Source organism: Archocentrus centrarchus, chromosome 11 (assembly GCF_007364275.1).
Source record: "Archocentrus centrarchus isolate MPI-CPG fArcCen1 chromosome 11, fArcCen1, whole genome shotgun sequence".
Lineage (NCBI taxonomy): Eukaryota > Metazoa > Chordata > Actinopteri > Cichliformes > Cichlidae > Archocentrus > Archocentrus centrarchus.
The window spans coordinates 21,523,128-21,544,368 of record NC_044356.1 but is presented as its reverse complement, the minus strand read 5'-3'; the positions used below and the strand labels follow the sequence as shown (position 1 = coordinate 21,544,368).

The following is a 21,241-nucleotide window of genomic DNA, read 5'->3' as shown; positions in this document are numbered from 1 at the left end:
TAATTTTCCCTGTGGCGAAAACCCCAACCCCACCTTCCACCACCTTCAATAGGATATATACTTTAGTACCACTTGATTTGAAATGAGCTTATTACATTTTATGTCAAATACTTGGAGACTTTTAATATTAACACTGGAATAGTGCTGATTATTACACTGATCAATTCAACCATCACTAATAAACTCTTATAATTGATGTCTAATTATGTCATTAGGATATCTACTCTTAAAAAAAAAAAAAAACTAAATTATATACTGTGTCAGAAAAAAATCTGATAACATCGGCACATATAACTTTATACAATATTATAAATTTGCTAGTCATTTTCTTATCATATTGCCATTTTGTAGGGAAGGTTTCATTAATTCATTGATTCAATGAAAGGATTCATTATCATTCCTGGCACCATATACTGCTGTTTTAACAAAGCTCCTGGCATCTCAAAGATACACAAAGGTCTTCTTTATTTATCCCGATGCTGCCTCTTTATACACTCTTAGAAAGAAGTACTCTCTTACAAACATCAGTTAAATAGCCTTCCAGATATTGTTGATAGATCTGTTTACCAAATAACTGTAAGCCAGTCAGTAAACATGAGTAATTATTATTTAATTGTTTATTAACAGTGCAAGATTATTACTGATGGTTATTATGAACTATTATGAAAATTATTATTTTTCTGGCTCCCTCTGCAGGAACTAAACCAAGGCATCATGTTCCATAAGTGAACTCAGAGCTTGGACTCATACATGCAAGATGCCCCAATCTGTTTATGCCCATAAGGGCCCTGGGCCGGATGATTATTCTAAGGGGCTGGGAAGTCAGTGAAGTGAGAGAATCGGTAAGTGAGAGCAACAGAGGAGGACTTGTGACCATTTTGTTTGTGCTGAGAGCGTAAGATTGGTCCCTTGTGTTTGGCACTGTGAGAGGTCCTCCACAGGCCCCTCGATATTCAACCTCACACAGATCACCAAGCTTTTCGGTGTCTCTGTACTAGGTCTTCTTTGATCCTTTTTAATCATGACTTTAATTTGTGCATGCATTGTTTTGTTGTTGTTGTTGTTGTGTTTCCTTTGTGAATCACATGATTCACCTTGACACATATGGCTCACTGTGGCTGATATTGACTGATCTGGGGAGAAATGCAACAGCAATCTGCTGAGTGAACATTTCAACAGCTTTGAAAGAGTGCATTTTAAATCTTCTCAACTAGTAAAAGACCAGTTCGGCATTTATTTCTTCATATAGAAATCCTTCTAACAAAAACTCAAATACTGCAATACTTTAAAGAGATTCAAATAAACAACCGAGTGCAAGTAATTCTGCGAACAGAATTTTTTGTCTTTCTGAACGCCTAGATTCTTCATAAAGTAATTTTTTTTTTCTTATCTGCAAATTGTTTTCCCTCAGCCCACGCAGTTCTGAGACCACATGCAAGAGAGCAGCCAATGGAACTGTGGCGAGGACTATTTCATAACACTTCATGTTGGGAGATGGCAGATCCATTGTTCTCAAGGCCCACAAGCCTGTGGGCGAGAGTCCCTGCTGTGTCTACACTGAAGAAACACACCAGCCTCCCAGGATATATTTTCCTCGCTTTTCTGCAGAGACCGGAGGCTACTGTGACCATTCCAGCTCTCTCTCTCCCACTGCTACAGGCCCTGCACTTCTCTCTTCACTCCCTTCACTAACCAGCCAGGGTGAAGACGAAGCTGTCGCTGCACAGCTAGGAAGCATGCAGCTGCTACTATAATAGCCCTAATTGCATGTTTCTTTTGTTGGGCTGAAATTAGCAGTGGGGCTACAAAGCTACTACTAAAACCCCAAAAAACCTCCAAGTAAAGATGGCGGGGTGTGTGTTAAAAAAAAAAAAAAAAAAGACACTCAGGGGTGCGTTCACCACTGAGAATGCCAGCCCATTGCAGAATGGCCCACACCTGCACGCTCGCACCCCCGCTAAAGTAAACACAGATAATAAGGTATAATTACTTTAGAAAATAATAATGAGGAGCAACCCTCCAGACCCCCCTCCTCTCAGTGACAAAGGGCTGCCTGTTTTTTTTGTGGGGGGTGAAACAACCCCAAAGGCGCTGGCGAGTGCCCTATCAAAAGACCTGTGGACTCTACTGAGGGTCCCTTAAAGGACAGTCATCAGTGTCAAGGAGGACTTGGGCTTTAAAGCCTCTTCTACCCTAATTGCCTCAATTAAGCAGTGTGGATTGACCACGGGCTGCTTTTTCAGCACCATTCATCCTCATCAAAATGATCCCCAGTTGTCCTGAATGGTTTTACAACTTTCTATGAGACCTGAAGAAACTCAGAATATCTGTCTTGGATCACATCACTAGCACAGATAACTGGATAAGAAGAGGGCAGGAAAACAGTCACCCAGTCACCTCGACTTTTGCTTCTGTGCTCTCTTTACACCAAGGACCAAAATAAAAATGATTATTGTGTAAAAAGTTAAATATTTATGGAAATATGCTTATTTGCTTACTGGCAGAGAATTAGATTAGAATATTTATACAACTCTCATACCAAGCAAATACCAAGCAGCAGCCAGCAGACGGTTAGCTTATCTTGGTGCAAAAACATGGAAACAGCAGCAATAGATACAATGGTTTGATCACAAAATCCAGGCACCAACACCTGCAAAATGCGCTAATAAACACATTACATTTTAACAACTTGCATAAAAAAAAAAAAACACAGTGTAAAGCCAACAATTTGCTCTTTTAAGAGTGAAATGCGTCTTGGACTTTTTCTTGGCTCTGTGCAGTTGTCTGGCAACCAAAAGCCTTAAACTAAGAAACTAAAAAAAATGGCTGCTGGCTGTAGGTTTATATTTAATGGATACATATGAGAAATCTTCTCATTTAACTAGAAAACTTCCTTATTGCGGATGTGTGTCGCATAATGTCTTGTCTGCTCTGTCAGAGCAGGTTTCCTATATCTTAATCCAAACGCCAAAAGCCAAATTAATCAAAAAAATTAATCTCAGCTAACAGATCTCTGATAATTACAAAAATGAAGAGGCGTTTAACTTGTTAGTTTGACCCAAAATTTCATAATTTGGGTCAAACTGGCAAGTTAAACCCTAACATGGAAATATTTTCCTCCTAGCTACACATAGAAATACAAGACGTAGTATCTGGCTGCATTTCATGTTTTGCTTCGACCCCATGAATTTTTATGAGTACCATCACAGCTCAGCTCAAAATGTGCATAAACTCATCCGAGCATGAGAACATGACACTGGAGAGTTCAGACGGTGTGGGATCACGCTATGGCCTCACTGTCACTTAAATCCATCCAGATTTTAACCTGATCTGACATGTTGGCACACCAAAAGCAATAGATGGGTATGTTTCAGTTTAACATTATTCTTATGAAAACACCAGACTTTGGTCTGATGTCAGAACAGATTAGGAGTGTCCTGGGTCGGTCCTGCAATTCATGACATGATCCATCTCACAGGCCTTTGACACATGCATGGATAATTTTACAAAGGTGATAACAAAGGTGATAAACTGATATATAGCCTTCACTCCCCTTACAATCATAGTTTGACTAGTTGCACTGAAGTTTCTAAAGATTTTTTTCCTTAATGTTACCATTTTTTGAAATTTAATTTGTAAGTTGAATGGATCGGTTATGTGATAGGCATCTGTGGCAAAAACAGTACTTTATTTATTCATCCAACTCAGTTCAATAAATATATAGCCTCAAGCAGCGATGAAGGGGCCAAGGGTACAGTCGCTAAGGCAACTTGATCTGATTATGTAAAATGTAGCTGTAAGCAGGTACAGGAAAAATATGTATTTTCTGCTTTACGCATGTACAAATTACATTTTGTTGCCTTGAAAGGGTGGCTAAGCCCTCACACAGACTTTGATGTCAATCATATATTGCATGTAAACTTAACAGAGAATGTAAGAAAATTTGTGTTTGGTTGATTATTTCTTTGTTGTAACAATGCTTTTTGGCAATAAATCGTATACTGTTGAGAAGCCTGTTTATTTCCCCTTAAATGCTGCCACATTTGTAAGGGAAATGCATTTGTGGGTTGAGCAGCAAAGTTGAGTATGTTGCCCATGACAAACTTGCCAAATCTTCCCTGTCAGTGCCAAACAGCTTATTCTGCTGTTGACTCTTGTTTTGAGCTTCTGGTACCCCAGGTGCTGACAACCAGGCTCGTCATCATTGGCGGCAATCTCAATGCAGATCGATATCGAGATGAGATTCTGCAAACGGTGGCAATCCTGTATCTCCACAGTCTCGGACCAAAGTCTAGCCTCCAAAATTGGAGGCTACCTCCAGAATTGAGGAGTTTCTAAGGGTATATAAAAGAGGAACTCGGGGACTTCATGAAGTCCAGTTGTGAAGCCTCAAGTTGAGCACTGGGGCTGATGCCATCTTGGTTTTTTGAAACTGCAAAGGGTCGATCTGACCAAGAAACCAAGGCTGTGAACTCACACAGCAGCAACTTATCAACCATAAAGTAGGCCCACCCTGAAACACACCCTGCTTTACTCTTCTTTTTACTCTAATGGGGACCATAATTTATAATATGTGCCTAATATTGTATTAAATAAAATCTGAAACCAGCGATTAAGGAATAAGTGATTATTGAGATCATAGAGCAAAGAAACCAAGAGTCATTTCCCCATAGTTTTTCTATACGCCCAGACTTTTGTCAACCAGAGGAGTTGCCCGCTGTTGGCCTTTAGAAAGAATGCAGATTTTAGGCAATTCCACATTGACTTCATGGTTAAACCATGAAACTATAGGTCCACCTTCTATTTGTAGTCTAAAGTGTCAACTCAATCAAAACCTTTCGACAACATCGTATCAGTGGGGTTGACTTCCCACGGTATTAATAGGCAATAATAACTCATTTAAGGTGAACTCATCAGTAGTTATTAGGCAAAATGCATTTGTGCCTATTGCAGCAAAACCTAGTGGTAAAATATTACAAGATCTTTTAGACTTCTTCAAAATAGAGTATTAATAATAATAATAAATAAAACTGGTAAAGATTTGTGACAATCATATTTTTTAAATTATGTACAGAAAAACACCTTGAACTTTTATCACTTTTCACCTGGACTAGGGACTGCCTTGCAGAATGCAATGAGAGATGAGGAAAGATGTGGTTGCCTCGACAGCTTTGTAGCCTGGCCCTGAATAAGCCAGGCTGACAGTAGCCTGCAACCCTCCCACACCTGAAATAACACACATAACTCAACTAGTAACTCTCACTGAGTAAATGTTTCGCATCTTTGAACGCAAGTCTTGCGGTGTTCAGTACTTCTATCAACACAAAGGGGGGATAATAGCTGCTGTGATTAAGGGTCTAATGTAAAGTGAATCAGTGTTGCATGTGAGTCATCCCTATGCCATCATTAAACCATAATGTGCAACTGAGCTGAATTGCTCTGCGGATGGCAGCGTGTTTTTAACTGTGACGTCTGTGGCAACAACACCCCCTACTGAGTTTCCTTCCCGCATGCCCATGATACCTGGCAATTAGGGAGTTTGTTTTCTATTTTTACTCCCAGATTTTTGCTCTGTCCCCTCCCAAGCCTTCAATATTTGAACACACTGGCTCAGCCATCCACCTGTCCTGCTGCACTTAAAAGCACTGGACAGTGAAGGAAGAGGAAATTAACAGGGGGAACAATTTAGGCACCAGAGAGGCTTTTTCCACCAGAGCAATAAAGCACACTTGATGTTATAATCATCTGTGGTGAATTATCAGGCCTCTGATAATTGTAATTAATCAATCATCAGGCTCACTCATGCACTCCCATGAAACCCAGCATCACTGTAGATCAACCTGAGTAGTGTTGACCTATGAGAAATCAATGTGCAGCCATGATTCGCAGAGCTTCCTTGAGTTGGATCGAGTCATTAGAGCATGGTAAATTACATGTCACCGCATCTGCATTGTAACCACGCAAGAGTGGGAAACAATTGCAGGAAAAAGTCCATTAAAGACTCTTAACATTGCACAATCCAGATGACAGGAACATAAAAAGGTTGCAGGACAAATTCAAGCCTTCAAATCACATCAATCTTGTTCACCACATTCAACCAAAAACCTCACCACTTCACTGTGAGGCCGAGTCCAAAACAATAGCATATGTTTCAAAAGAGAGCGCAGTGACAGACAAACTCATAAAATAGGACATAACATTCTCTCTTGTTCTTTAGTGTCTTTGCATTTCGTCACCCTCTTTTCCCCTCTCTCTCTTTCTCACACACACACACACACACACACACACACACACACACACACACACACACACACACACACACACACACACACACACACACACACGTCTGGAAATACTGGGTGGGAGGCCTTGGAGCAGCCTCAGTCGACTGGTCCCAGTCCCAACAAGGAAACAATTAATCATGTGTGAGCGGTTGTCTGAGTGTCTGCTCTCTGGACAACAACAACACTCAGCCATTTATCTCCCCTCAAGGCAGGACAAGGCAGCCAGCACACCATGCAGGCATGCACGCTCTCATCCTCTCACTCACTCACAGATGTTAAAGAAGAACAAAGATGCACACTCAATTCTGCAGACACTCAAAATAATGTACACATGAAAAGTGAAACTCTACATGTGCAGAAATCACATTAATGCAAGTGCATGGACACTTTGGACTGCAGATGTGAATTACATTTGGCAGCGCATGAACACACGCAAGCACACACGTGAGCGCGCACACACACACACACACACACACACACACACAAAGAGGTGCTTAATGCTTTGTCATCCTAATCAGATAGATGTCAGCACTACCTAATGGTCATGATGACATATACAGGTGTTACATGCTCCTGGTTCACTACTTCGAGATCAAAGACAGACAACTCAACTTTCTTTCATAATTCATTTGAGAGGGATGACTTCTACCAAGGCTGCCTTTCATTTTTCAAAATCTATTCACTATGCAAAAACAGAATGGAAGTACTAGGTTATTTTTCTTTCACTCTTCTTAGATGAAGGGGCAAAGTTGACTTGACAGTCATTTCATTTCAGGAAATTTAGTCCCCTCTAATTTAACTCTTGGTCTTCCGACATGGCAAGGCAAGTTAGGAGTGAGCTAAAACAGGCAGGACTTAGTGAAATGAAATCGGAAATTCGTCGTTTATTCCTCACTGCTTCATCTATGGCAGACAGGGGGTGGTTTGTGAATGTAGGTGTGCGGACGTGTGGTGGAGTGTATACACTTGAGTGTGTATCCAAATATCTATGTAAAGTGTATGGCTGTGCTCGTGAACTGGTGTGAGACTGCGTGCATCTGCATATGTGTTAGTGCGCGTCCAACTTAGTGGAAAGTAAAGCGCCTAAACCTCAAGTGAAGCAAACAAAGAAGCCGGTGTATGTTTCAGGATGGGGCATCTGGATGGCATCAGGAGAGCCTGGCAGATTAGTTGTGACATAGGTTACTCCCGAGGTCCCTGGTGAGAGCCGCATCGCTGCAGTCTGCAGTGGAAAATAAGCTTTGAACTGCTACTGCATTAAAGAACATATCTGCAGTCCACTGTTTTCATGCAGTTGATTTTTTATTTTTTTTATTGCACCACCCACTCTGGTTGAGGTTAGGGTTGCACCATTGCAAGTTACTTGACAGATACAGTATGTGCACACAGATGCAATCACATTATTATTCCCTCACTGTTACAGTGTATTTGAGGGACTTATATTTTATGCATGATGCAGCGCTATTGTTGAAGCACGTGTGATATAAGTATCACCAGACAATAAGGATCTAACAATTCTCCAGAAACAGTGTTCAGGTTTCCTTATGAGAGGCTCAATAACAAAAACAAAAAACTGGATCATGACTGGATCATGAGCAAAAAGCCTCTTTCCATTATTCTGATCTAGCTATGTCCAGTTCACTCGTTACGTGAACAGTCTTTAAACAGTACAGGTTTCACCAAACTCCCATAATTTTACCAGACAATAACAGCTCCACATGGCTGTCACGGTATAGGATAATGGAACCATATTATAAAATGTGGCTATAGGTAGCATCCTTGTGCTAAACAATGTATTATTGTCACTTCTGTTGAGGTCTGCAGCTCCAGCTGCAACATAGGTTACAGCATAGGGCATAGGGCTACTGTAAATCAAGCATCAGCAGTGGAGGCTCCAAGATGTTCATACTAGTAGGCAAAATTTCTTACCTTTGCCCCTGTTTTCAATCTTTTTAGCTGCAGCTGCATTTTATAACACAGACATTAGAAGGGTATTGATCGAAAGCAAAAAAGCTATTACAAACAGCCCCTTTAAATGAAAACGAGACAGGTATTATTTTACAAATGGGAACCAACAGCTGAGCGAGAGTTTGGCATCTGCTGCTGAGATAAAAAAGCAAGCTCACAAATAAATAATTCAAAAACATTTAATCACACCATTCATGTTACATTCTGAAACTTCCTGCACCAACTTGAACTTCCATTAAGTCATTTAGACAAATGGCACCGTCATTCTTTCATTCCCTCCTCCTTCAGTCCAGGTGGCAGCTTGACAGGAAAAGGAACAGGAAAGGACTTAAAGATTTGCTGCTGCTCTCATTCTCCTTCAAAGACAAACGCCCCTCTGATAATTTCCCACAATGCTCCTCGCACGGAGGCCTCTGTGATCAGTAGTCATGAGAAAGTACAGGAATCTGACCGACAACTGCCTCAACTATGGGTAGAAGAGAAAAAAAAAGAAAAAAAAAACTGAGGAAGCCCCTCTCTTTTTCTATAACCCTCATTCCCGGGGCTTGGTCGCTCTGCTTTTGTGGGAAGCATCTGGGTTCATTTATCCCAGCCCAGGCATCCTTGAGGACCCCCGTGCCCTCTCAGGTTGCAGGGTCTGAGCATGCTCCAGAGCGGGCCCTTATTGTTGTTGTGAAAAAGAGGAGCTTAAGCCTGCTGACTAGCCTGTCTGGACCATCTCAAAGCACCCATCCACCCTATCCCCTGCTATACCAGGCCCTGGCCCAGCCCAGATGCCCTGAAGCATGGTTAGTGTAGCGCTTCATATGAACTGAAAGATACTAAACAGATTCATTCAGAAGCTACAGCAAAGACAGCCCACCCTGAGGTTCAGGGGAATTTCATGACAGATAGTACAGTGTGAAGCTTCAAATAAATGTATGCGAGTGTGCGTGGGTGTTAACGTCATGTGTCTCACATGCTTATGAAGTCAAGATTTGCCTAATGAGGCAAGCAGATGTACATTATAACTGAAATGCGTGCGCAAGGAGTACACTCCCGTTACTCAAGACTGCAGGTGAAATGATTGAGAAGTCCATTCAGCCCTACTGTTCGATATATAACCTTCCACAGTCCACTCCAAGCCAAACGTCAGTTCAGGTTAACAGCCTGCACAGCTGAATGGAAGCAGAGTGAGTCTGGCTGGTTACTTAAAGTCACTGAGAAGTTATTCAAACACCCAGTTATTATGGTGTAAACAAAGGCGGCTTGTCACACACTATTACAGATATGGTGTTTACAAGAACGCCACTTTAATGCAGCGCATGTTATGTATGATGATTAAGAATAGTGTTTGACAACCTGATTGGAGTAAAGTAAGTAGATTATAAGACAAACTGTTTTGTTGTTAGTCCAGCAGCACAGTATACAGAGAGAACTCTATTATTTTGCTAATAGGCTCTATATGATTGATAAACAAAGGACACATTTGTTGTTCTATGGATTAGCACTTTTTTATGTAGCTGACAGCGAAGACAAACCTAAGATGCACATTGTTTGTCTTGTATGTAAAACATATTAAACTAGGGCTGATTTAATAGGAATGGCCACTTTATTTCTTCCCTCCTCACTCTCTTGTCCTTTATGCAAAACACATTTGACTGAGTCATGCCACAGTCTGTGAGCGCAGTCTGCTCTGTGGCTTGTGAAAGCCATAAGTACAGAATTCCCAGTTTGCATTTTTACCACCACCAAGGAGGTTATGTTTTTGGTAGTGTTTGTGTGCGTGCGTGCGTGTCATTCTGTCCGTAAACACAATAGCTCAAAAAGTTTGGGATGAATTGTGATAAAACTTTGTAGGGGTGTAGAGTGGGGTCATGTTAATGACCCATTAAATTTTGGCTTGCATCCACTGAGGTCTTCAAGGTCAACCTAATGATTTATTGGTCAAAAACTGACAAACAGCCTTATATCTCAGAAACTACAATTCTTCATTGTAGTAAAGTAACTCATTAAAAACAAACAAACAAACAAAAGCATATTTCCTGTTTGCCTTTGAGACATCCTCCATCCAGGCTTTATATTAACAACCTTTACACTTTGCAGTATTACAGATTGGTTCTGACTTTTTACCAATATTTGACATTAGTACTCTTCTACTTTTCTGCCTTCTTCAGTTACTTTTTTAAATATTACTTTCAACAAATCATATGAAAATATAAAGAAATAACTGTGCATCTCTGGATATGTTCTGGATCTTCTCACACTGTGCAATGTTGTGACTTACTAATATGTTTTGAATTATTTTTTGGAGTACATCCACACCACACTTGACAGTAGAATAAGGTAATGGATAGTTTGAGTCTTTTTGTGGAAATTTCACAAAAAGGAAAATAAAGAAGTAAAATACCACCAATGTATCCTTTACTGTTGCAAATGACATTAACTAGCCCTAGTTTATTATAAAACCCTTTTTCTTTTCATATATTACTATTAAGAAAGAATTGCTTTAGATTTCACAACAGCAACCTGCAGTTAAACTCATTTAATTATACATACAGCGGACACTAACAAATTCCTCCAACATAACAGAAAATATTGTACAATGATATAATGTTCTTTGTTTAATAATGTGAATGTTGGTGCCTTTCAAGAAAAAATATTAACAGCGGGATCCTTTACAATCTTATGGTATAGTACAGTAAGCTCAAGGTCAATTAAGTCACGCTTGAGGCTCACTCTACCCATAAGTCATCTCATTTAGCACTTGCAATCACTCATCTGTTTGTTTTTCCAGGTGTTTGGCTGCTGGTCTGTTCTTCACATGCTGTCAAACTCAAAGCTGACGTCTCTTCTCTAGTCCAATCATCTTTCTGCCCGCCTTCTTCAAGCCAATCAGCTTCCACTCTGTGTACTTTAAAGCTCACCGCTTACCTGTCATTCTCCCTTGCAGACTCATTCTTGCAACCCACCCCCTCCCCATAACCACCTCACCCGCATCACTCAGTGCTCCATCCAAGCCTCCATCTTTATCTTCACCACCACCAGCGCCTACACCCCCGGAGGTCCTGCTCTAATTCCACTGGGATTTCGTTCTGCAGTGATAGGCCATCGGAGTCTAATTGCCAAATAGCTTAATTGAATTCTGTATATCAATAATTCATGCTCAATTCCTCCTAATGAGCTCTCCTTATTTAAATAAACTTTGCTTATTTATTTACTTACTTACGTCCTTACGAGTCATGAGAAGAGCTGATTTCCTGTCATAGTTCAAGAAAAACAAGAAACTGAATCTATCAAAAATGGGTGAGGACGTCCAGATTCAGACCCAGAATGAGATCAGCACAAGAAATGCTGTTTTTTATATATACAGAGCTACAGCATCCTGGTGCATTTCACAGTAAAGTAAATAAACTAATGAATTAAGAAATAAACTATAGTAGTAACACTATCTCCTAACAATATGATGGCAAGCAAAAAGCCAAAAATTTATATACCAGAATACTGTGACAGTTTTTTACATCAAGAAAATATTGTTATAGGTTGTAAAATATCTCTTTCACACTGGAAAATCTAGTTGCCAGTACTTTACTGTAATTTGACAGGAACATTTCTCACATTGTACTCATATATTTCCATTACTGATAAAAATCTATGAGTACAATGACAACAATTTTAAGCTAAATTTTCAGGATAGCATCTTGGAACAATAGATTATAACTTACCACTGACCCGTGCTCTACATCAACCCTAGAAAACCCAGTTATGACAACACATCAATACATTACTCATCTGTTTCCACTTTTAAACTATCTTCGGTTTTGTGTCTTCATCACATACATTTCAAAATGGCATTAGGAATAGTGAGAGTGACAGAAAAATTGTATTCTTTAGCTGTGGAAAACGGGACAAAGCCGCTGCCACAACCACACTTTTTTTTTTTTTTCTTTCAGGTAAAAATGTCTTACAAATTTGAATCTCATTACCATGTCATGAATACATCTTTGGGAATCCATTAAGCGTTTCCTTCCTAAAACTACAATAAGAATTCACATTCAGCCAAAAAAAGAAAAGAAAGAGTGGGGAAGGAGAATAAAGCCCCAGCAAGAACATTACTGTAAAGCTGTTTTAGCTCTTTCAGTCCACTTAAGAAGAGACAGAAAAAAAAAGATGTGAGTGACTGACAGATGATAGCAATAAAAAGTAAGAACAAACTGGCCATTTTACTGCGGTAGGGCCATTTGAGAAGGGATTATTAACTTGTCAGCATTTCAAACTGAGACAAAACTTTTTCTCCTCCAAAACACATCCCCATGTCTCTGTTACTTTTATTAGAAAGTCTTTAAACCTTTTGACCCCAAAGGGCCTCTGTTATTGGCTGTTAATAGGGACACATGGGTCAGTGGGGAGACCCTAAGTGCCCTATTAATCATTTGTTTAGAACTCAAGCCTGTTTTCTAAGCTTTCTGTTTAGTGTGGGTTAAAAATAGAAGGAGGCGGATTGAGACAGCCGTCTGCCACTCATCGCTCAAGCTGTCAGGACACGTGGGCCCTCGGGGACGCGGGCAGGAGACCCCTAAAGCCATGGAAGTTCAAAGGTTACGAGGTTTATTTTTACCCGCTTTCTTTTGGGTGGTTGGCACAATCATTGCTGGTTTCATTTCAAATAGAGACTTGACAAGCAAAATCATTTCACCCAACGTGATTTTTTTTTTTAAAGGTACTACCTTGTAAAAAGTCAAGAGTTTCATGTCTAAGCTTCTAAACACTGTAGTTTGCATGCCTCATACAAACTTTGCAGTTCATGAATAATACAAAAGAAACCGCTACTACATGCTTTCTTCACTAAATGCCACAAGTAAGTGAGTTGTTTGCAGCAGACTGACAGTGATGGGAAATAAGTCACTGGATCAAATCATTAATCTTGTCAAATATTGTCATATGACAGGAGAAAATACAGGTGTGGAGATTGCATCGGCTGATAAAACATTACTTACAGCCATTTTTCCAATAAGCGATGGGCCCGGTGCTGTCAATATTTGGAGGGGATGCAAGGTATGCCCTGGTGAAGGCCATTTTGCAAGGAGCAGAGAGCCTGCTGGGAAAAATACAGTGGTTCATGCTGGGTCTCCGGGAAGCTGAAAAGCCACCAGCAAAAAGCTATGAATTATTTTGAGCGCAAAATACATTTTCTTTGAAGACTGTCGGGCCATTAGAGCCCTTTTGCTCCCTTTTAAATTGTTTTTATGCTGTGAGTAATGTTAACCTTTGCTTTTGTAGTCATGAAATTCTCTCTGTACCTTTTCCCTCCTGGCACAAGACACAGATGGGCTGGAAAAGCTGGATATAAAGTATAGGAACCATTTTCTGCAAGGAAAGAAAAGGCCAGAGGAAGGAACTAAGGCTTTTACACTGATGTCTACAGATCTCTGCTCCTCAGTACAATAGGTAGTCAGTGCATGTAAGAATAAGCCTACACAAACATGTTTCTGATTAAAGCTCAGTGTGGATACTGTTAAAAAAAAGAAAAATCAGTGGTGGAAAAATAATTGAATCACAGTAGACATCACATTGTTACTAACAGTTTTGCAAGTTTTCCCATGTGTTTTATCATTTATCCCTAATTCTAATGTTCTGTTAGGGACTGAGTTTGTAACCAATAAATCAAATAAAATGGAGAAATGACAAGAAATCATCAAAATACACCTATGATGAAGGTCCTATTTCTCCAAGCAGAACTATAGAACTGTACATTAATTTAACAGTTCTAATGGTGAGCATACGCATGTTTGTATATGAGGGAAATGCAAAAATGAAATAAAGTTTTATTCTCCTTGGTGTCAGTTTTATTGGATTACGATTTTTAAGATGTGATTGATTATTTTGATTTGTAACTTTAAAATGAGCTTTGAGGGCCTGCGACACCTTAGTATGGATTTTTACCAGAATTTCTTTGCAATGAAATCAGAAATCAGAAATTTGATCAGATCAGTGGAGAAGACTGGCATAAAAAAACACTGGATATGATTTTCATGCTCCCCTTTCCCTAAAACATATGTATTGGGAAAGTTTAGAAGAGCCTTAAAAAATAATTGTGTAGTGAATGACTGCTTTGCAAAGTGGCAAAACAAATATTTAGACTCCTTAAGTATTCAAAGTAAGAGTACTCATTATACACAGGGGCTTGTGCCCCTCCATGCCTCACCTTGCATCTTGGGAGTGTGTGTTCCTGTGCCCAGCAGGCACCCTTTACAGGGGGGGGGGGATTAATATCTGACATACAAACAACACTGACCAAACGGCCTCTCACGACCCGCACGCTCGCACCACGTGCACAGCTGATCCTCTTTCGCTGCACCGGCGCGTGATCTCCATGGAAACGTCGTCACGCAGGAGGAAGTGAACGGGACTATCTGACAGGGACCTTGCTTTAGCATGGCAACAAAGGTAAGCGGCTGATGAGTTTTCACATATCATCACCCCCTACCACCTCATGTTTCTGGCAGGGGCTGTCGCCTTGTCGGTGATGTGCTCGGTGGGTAGAGTGTCCACCCCGGAGCTCTCCAGCCGGTCAGGAGGTCTGCCCAGAGGAGTCGCTACTGCCGGTTAGCCTGCTCAGAGGATGTGCTGGAGTTTAACACTGACCACACGGCAGTGACATTGAGGCTTTACCGAAACCGGTTAGCTAGTTATTGCATATTTGGCTAGCGGTTTCTTTCTTTGAAGACGAATTTAATGTTTTTTTTCCTCTGACCCCGCTACTTCCTCCACCCTTGTTTTGTTTTTGTTTTGTTTTTTTTCTTTTAATCCACCTTGTTCCTGTCAGGCCCCTTCTCCAGCATACTTATTAAAAAGCTGGCTGAAGTCACCGGTAACCTTGGTTAGCATCACGCTACATAATGTGGCATTTCTGGGATAAACTACTTGTCAGCGCAGAAGTTCTTGCAGAGCTGAGGGGACTTCTAACATGGCTACATTATATCCGATATAACACTAGGATGCTCAGAAAACAGTTTAATTTCCGTCCTAATACGTAATAGAAATGTTTGATTAGCCGCTTTTTGAATTATTTTAAAAGATCACATCATCATGCTCAGTTGTCCCAAATGCAGAAGCCTGTACTGACTGTCATCATGCTACCTGAAGACAACATATGATTAATTTCCCTAACAGATATTATCTAAAACTAGCTACTAAGCAAACCTTGAATGGAGAATATGTAATCACAGGTGTGATTAAAAGTATTCCAGCCTGAAAGAGGAGGCTGCAGACAGACAAAGCTTTGTTTACAAACCAGGAGCAAAAAAAAAAAAAAGAGATTGTTCTACAATGTGACTCACCAGGACCGGCTCAGATGATGATATAAGTTTGGTATGGATATTCACAAATCGTTCTCTCATCGTTTTGCAGGCAGTTCTGCCTAGGAGGGCCAACCCCACTGAGTTGAAAGCCATTTTTGAAAAGGTGGGATTTGACTTATATGTTTTGTTGTCTCTTTTGTGTTTGTCGTGGTTCAAAGAAGCTTTTCACCCATCTTTCGATTTAGGTTTGTTTCTTTTTTTAATGAATTTCTAAAGCTCAGCGTGTGTCTGTGTTTTTGTGTCTTTTTTTTCCCTCTCTCTTTACAGTATGCCAGCGTCAAGAAAAATGGGGAATACTTCATGTCACCACAGGACTTTGTGAGCCGTTTCCTCCATCCTCACACAGACATTTGGCTGTCAGATGAAGCCACAAAGCTGCTGGCTGGAGTTGTGGACCAGAAGAAAGATGGGTTGGTGTGACGTTTATCTTGTAGTCATCTAAAATTTCACATATGTAGGTGCACAGATTTTTTTTTAAGAGGGTTTTTTTTTTTATTAGACAACTCTTGGACCTTACTTTTATTGAAAGTCCAGTTATGTGTCATAGATGGCATGATAGATATCAGGGAAATGAAAATAGAAGTCCAGCAATCAAGTGTCTCATGAGGATCATCATCATGTGTTCAAAAATATTTCATAAATATGCATATTTTTTTATCTGGCCTGTAGGGCTCTAGACTATTTTGGTGTGAGCTGGCTAGTTTTGAGGATAGCAGCTATGGGAAATCTGTTTTCTCTTGAGTATAATAGAGCTAAATAGCACTTTCCTTGTGGTGCTCAAAGCATGTCAGAACTATTTTCTTTCTTCTTAACTACAACCTGTCATCCATATCACTCTGGAGAATAACAGTGGATTTATACTTGTGTTAAATCTATGCCGTAGGTACGTCATGACTGCAAACCCTTCTGAAACCCTTCCTTAGAAATGTAGCTACATGGCACACCAGTGCAGCGCACAACCACTCTAGTTGGCCTGTTCAGTATTGTTGATTCCGCCTGCGCTTTTCTACTTCTGCTGCAAATTTTTAAACTGACTGGGAGAGAATGGATCACCTCCACCGCCAACTAGTGTTTTGGTGTTGAAATTGGAGGCAACAGCGTCAGCAACTTGCATAGGCTGTGTTGTAGGCTCTCTGTAGATCTGGTGCAGATGTCTAAATCAGGCGTAACCTACTTGTAACGAGAGGCCTATGCCAGCCAGCCAGTGAGATACACTTATTATTATTTCTGAAAAGTGACATTAGTTCTATTTTTTTTAATTTATTTTCTTTTGCAAGTCCCATTTAGGCCCATTATATTTAGGAAAAGACAGACATCCCACACCCAAGCAGTCCAGATGAATGACTAGCCCTTCAGGCTGGAGGAAAATATGTGCATTTGAACTTTCTATTTAAACTACAAATGCATCCAGCCTCATTAATATTAAGCCACCTGCTAAGAAATAAGCTCATGATAGACTCTTATTAAAGCTATTAGTACATGGATCCCTTTGATCTTGCATGACCACCCTCCTAGTGTTACTTTGCATTTTATAAACAAACCTATGACTTAATAATTTGGCATAAAAATGCACAGGGCGATGTTCATACAGGAATTATATAGCAATGAGACATCAAACCACCGAGGCCCCTTTCAGGTGTTGGCTTTTTTGTCGATACACCCCTAATTTCGCACTTACCCCCCCCCCCCCCCCCCCCCCTCCATCCCCATCACCCCTGTTTTTTACATTAATATGTATGTATTTAATGATACATAATGACTGGTAATAAAATGTTAGGGTAAGTCAAAAAAGATAAAAAAAAAAAAGCCCCACATTGCCATGGTAACCACCTGGGCTTCTACAAAGAGCAAAGTGCACATGGCTGTGTAGTTTCATGTTATTACATCTGCTTTAAGGTGTGTGTGTGTGTGTGTGTGTGTGTGTGCGCGCGCTTTCATGCACAGAGGATGGTGAGATGTGAGTAGTGGGGGTTTTGGAATTGGAAAAAGAGAGAGCAATGCGCACGCTCAAACAAACACACACACACACACACACACACACACACACACACACACACACACACACACACACACACACACACACACACACACACACACACACACACAGAAAAAAACACACACATGCACTGTAATTGCCCATGCTATTCAGGAGCACTCAGTTGCATTGTGCAGCTTTGGAGCAGGATAAATGGTGGCCGTGGCATCAGGGTAAATCTATTAGGAACCCATGGCCCAGGCTTTGTATCTAAACCTCATTTTGGTTTTGTGGAGGAGAATGGAAATGATATGGGGGCAAAACAGGAAAAAGGAGTCTTTTTTTTATATCTTTTTTTTTCTTCTTCCAAATATTGTTTAGACTTAGTTTAGATACGATTCCCCTTTTTTTTTGTATAGTTGCTGTAAAGGCCTTATGATACTTATGCATTGTGATGTGTTATTTTCTTCCTGAACTTTAAGAGATAAATGGTTTGATGAGACAAAAGAGACCAGATGATTGTTCTGTAGACCTCTTCAAACACAGAAGAAATACAATAAGTAGAGGTGCGACGACGTCTGGGCCGTCGCCTGTAGCTGAAAACACAAGTGCGTTGTGTTTTTTTTTTTTGTTGTTTTTCTTTTTAAACGCTCAGCCGTGGAAACCTGAAAAGAACAAGGAGCAAGACAAAACAAACCACTTTAGTGGCTGGATTTTCATCCGGCTCGCCCGGTCTCATGCAAATGTGCCTGTGAACAATGCGTTTCGGTTGGTATATGAGGCGCAGTGTATTTGTAGCTAGTGCGCCTGCTGCTGTTTTTGCCAGGTAGGACTCCATTTCAGCAAGATGAGTGTGGGGATAATAGATTTAGCGGGGGGTCGGATGGGAGGCAGCATGCGCGCTTACTTTTGTGTTGCGCGAAAGAGATTTTACTTAGATGCCAACGTGTGTCTGAGTGTGTATCTGAGTAGCATAGTGTTTGTGCTGGGGGGGGGTGGGCAGCAATGTAAACAGTGAAAATACATTTGTCTGTCTCCCCCTCTGGGACTGTGTAAATCAGGGGATATAGTGACAGTCCTAACAATCTGTTATGTGGAAATCACTTTTCTCCCTCCTATTCTCGCCGTCCCAGTGAGACAGAGAGACAGATAGATAGATAGATCAAGAGAGAGTGAAAGAGAAACAGGGCTTTTGGAGGGTGGAGATGCCTCAATTTCCAGGGATCTGACACACAGGACTAGAAGATGGTTTAAAGATTTTCCTCTTTCAGTCAACTTATTTATGTCCTCTCTTTTCCTTGTTTGACTTTTCTCACATTCCCCTATCTGATCATCACTCTCTTTACGCTCACATACCACAATGCACTCCGAGCTCCCTCCATTTCACTCGCCTCTTTCCGACTCCCTACCTTTCTCTCCATTCCTTCTTCCCCCCTGATATTTTGATAGAAGCATCTGTTCAAGTGTGAAAAAAAACCCCACTCCCCCCCCCCATAGACACTTTGAGGTTTAAAAAAAAAAAAAAAAGAAAAAACTTTGTTAAGGGAGCGTGCTGGGAAAATAGCAGTCTGCCAGAGGCTGCAAGCATTCTGGACTCGGACTGGTGGGTGTCCACTCCTAGAAGCCGAACAGATACCGGCAGCTAGCGCTCACCTGGGTGTGTGTATGTGGGGTTTTTTTTGGGGTGTGTCTGTGTGTGCATGTCTGTGCGCAAGTATGCTCCAGGTGGGTGGAAGGCTGTCAGTAACAATGCCAAGATGCCAGGGACAGGGGATTATTGAAGCCCCTGTAGGCCCCTCTCCCCCACTACTATCAACGAAGCAGAGCTGTCTTTCTAACAGCCGGGCCACAGCAACACCATGCATTTATGTTACTTGTAAACAATATTTCCAAGCCTGTTTTTTTTTTTGTTTTGTTTTTTATGTGGTTCAGAGGAGTGCATTTAGATGCCTGCTGAGAGGAGACAGAGATAAAAGCTGGGTGATGAAGATGAGATGAAAACAAACAAAAATATATGGAATATAGTTTTAATATCAGACAGGCATATCAGAGACAGTTTAAATTGCATTGTATTGGCATCATAACAAAAGTGTCATTCAGCTGTCATCCACAGAAACACATGCAAGTCTTTGTCATGTAATACATCCCGTAAATATTGCAGTTTTAAAGGATTTAACAAGTCCTGTGGAGTATAGTAACTAAATGAGGAGTATCACATTAGCCTGTCTCCGCAGTTCATTCCAGTCTGCATACAAGGATGGGGCAGCCCTGGACACATGCCATAACAGTTGATGGTTGGTAGATGCTGTTGGTTGATTTGATTATTGAGTGTCTTGTTGGGGTTTTGCGTCTGAATTACAAAAACGATGCACGCCACCCCCCCTTTCCTCATGGTAATCATTTTGCAGCCGTCATGGCGCTTGCTAATCAACCATCATAAGCTTCATCCCTGGCCGCAGAGTTGTGTGTAAATGCTTATGAGTATGTGGAATGTTTTTAGTGTGTGTTACGTTGATGCCCCCTGGATCTTGTCTGGACTCCCCCACTCCCCCACCCCATACCACTACTCCACACACACACAAACACACACACACACACACACACACACACACAGCACGTGGTCCAATCCCTTCTTGATCAACAGCCCTCTCAGTTACACTAATATCCTGATTATCTATGTCTGGGAAAACACAGACAGGATGACCAGCATACATGTAAATTGATGCGTGTGAAAAAAACTCATAGCTGACAATTTCCCTTGGTTCCATCTCAAAACACCAGTTCTCTGTGAGTCTCTGCGCTGCAGGCTGCACTTGCTTAAACTCCCTTTATTAAACTGTGAGTATACCGTACAGGTATCACGCAGGAGCGGCGAGGTGCTGGAGAGTTTGAGAGTGTTCCAGCAGTGTGAGCGATGAGGGTATCAGCTTTGTTTTTAACAGTAGATCCACGGACTCTGCAGTGTGCTTTTGTGCCCCCTTCCACCTACTTGCCATCAGCGGGGCCCTGCTCTTAAGAACTACCTGCTTAGTTAATAAAACAATTAGCCTCGCCTTTGAAACAATGACAGCTGATTTCAGTTGCCACTGAGGAAAAACTGTATGCTCACTTTTATTCCCTCCCCACACTTCCCTTTGTTCTTGAGTAGCTCTCTTTCCAGTACACACACAATGCTTTCCTCGAAATGTATTGATTCTATCGTTTGAAATGTATTCCTGGGTTTTTATCGAAAGCAGGTATTAATCTGTGTCTTTTGTCGTTGCTGCTTTGCCTTCTCGGGTTTTTCGTGAATGTTAGAAGGGAGGAAAAGTAGTTTTGAAGAATGGATTCAAAAGACTTTAAAGCTTTTGTCTAAGCGCTGCTTTATGAAGGATCTCTGGGATTCATGCTCAAGGATGAGTTCCTAAAGCAGTACTTTTGTCAGTGCCTTCTCCTCCTCTCTTCTATATTGCATTTTTTTTTCTCTCTGGCTATAAACCCCAAACGTCCTGTATATAAATGCACCGAAGGATGCACATAAACCTGAAAAACTCTGAGGCCAAACAAACACCTCTAAATTTCATCAGTAACATAATTAATTACAACAACAAGGAAAATATCTTCACCCCCCCACCCCCCACCCCCCTCCTTGTCACACTCCCCCTCAGAAATTGAAATGGGTTTAATAGATGGAT

At 40.9% G+C, this 21,241-nt stretch overlaps 1 protein-coding gene across 2 annotated transcripts in view; it reads left to right on the top strand.

Annotated features, from left to right (window-relative positions):
- Positions 1 to 14,608: 14,608 nt before the first annotated feature.
- Positions 14,609 to 21,241, top strand: part of slc25a13 (solute carrier family 25 member 13) — a 51,148-nt gene continuing 44,515 nt past the window's right edge. For both annotated transcript variants that reach the window (XM_030740683.1, XM_030740682.1), the window contains exons 1-3: positions 14,609 to 14,678; positions 15,642 to 15,695; positions 15,860 to 16,002. In XM_030740683.1, the coding sequence (XP_030596543.1) occupies positions 14,667 to 14,678; positions 15,642 to 15,695; positions 15,860 to 16,002 (209 nt within the window). In that variant the 5' untranslated portion in view covers positions 14,609 to 14,666. The remainder of the gene's footprint in view (positions 14,679 to 15,641; positions 15,696 to 15,859; positions 16,003 to 21,241) is intronic.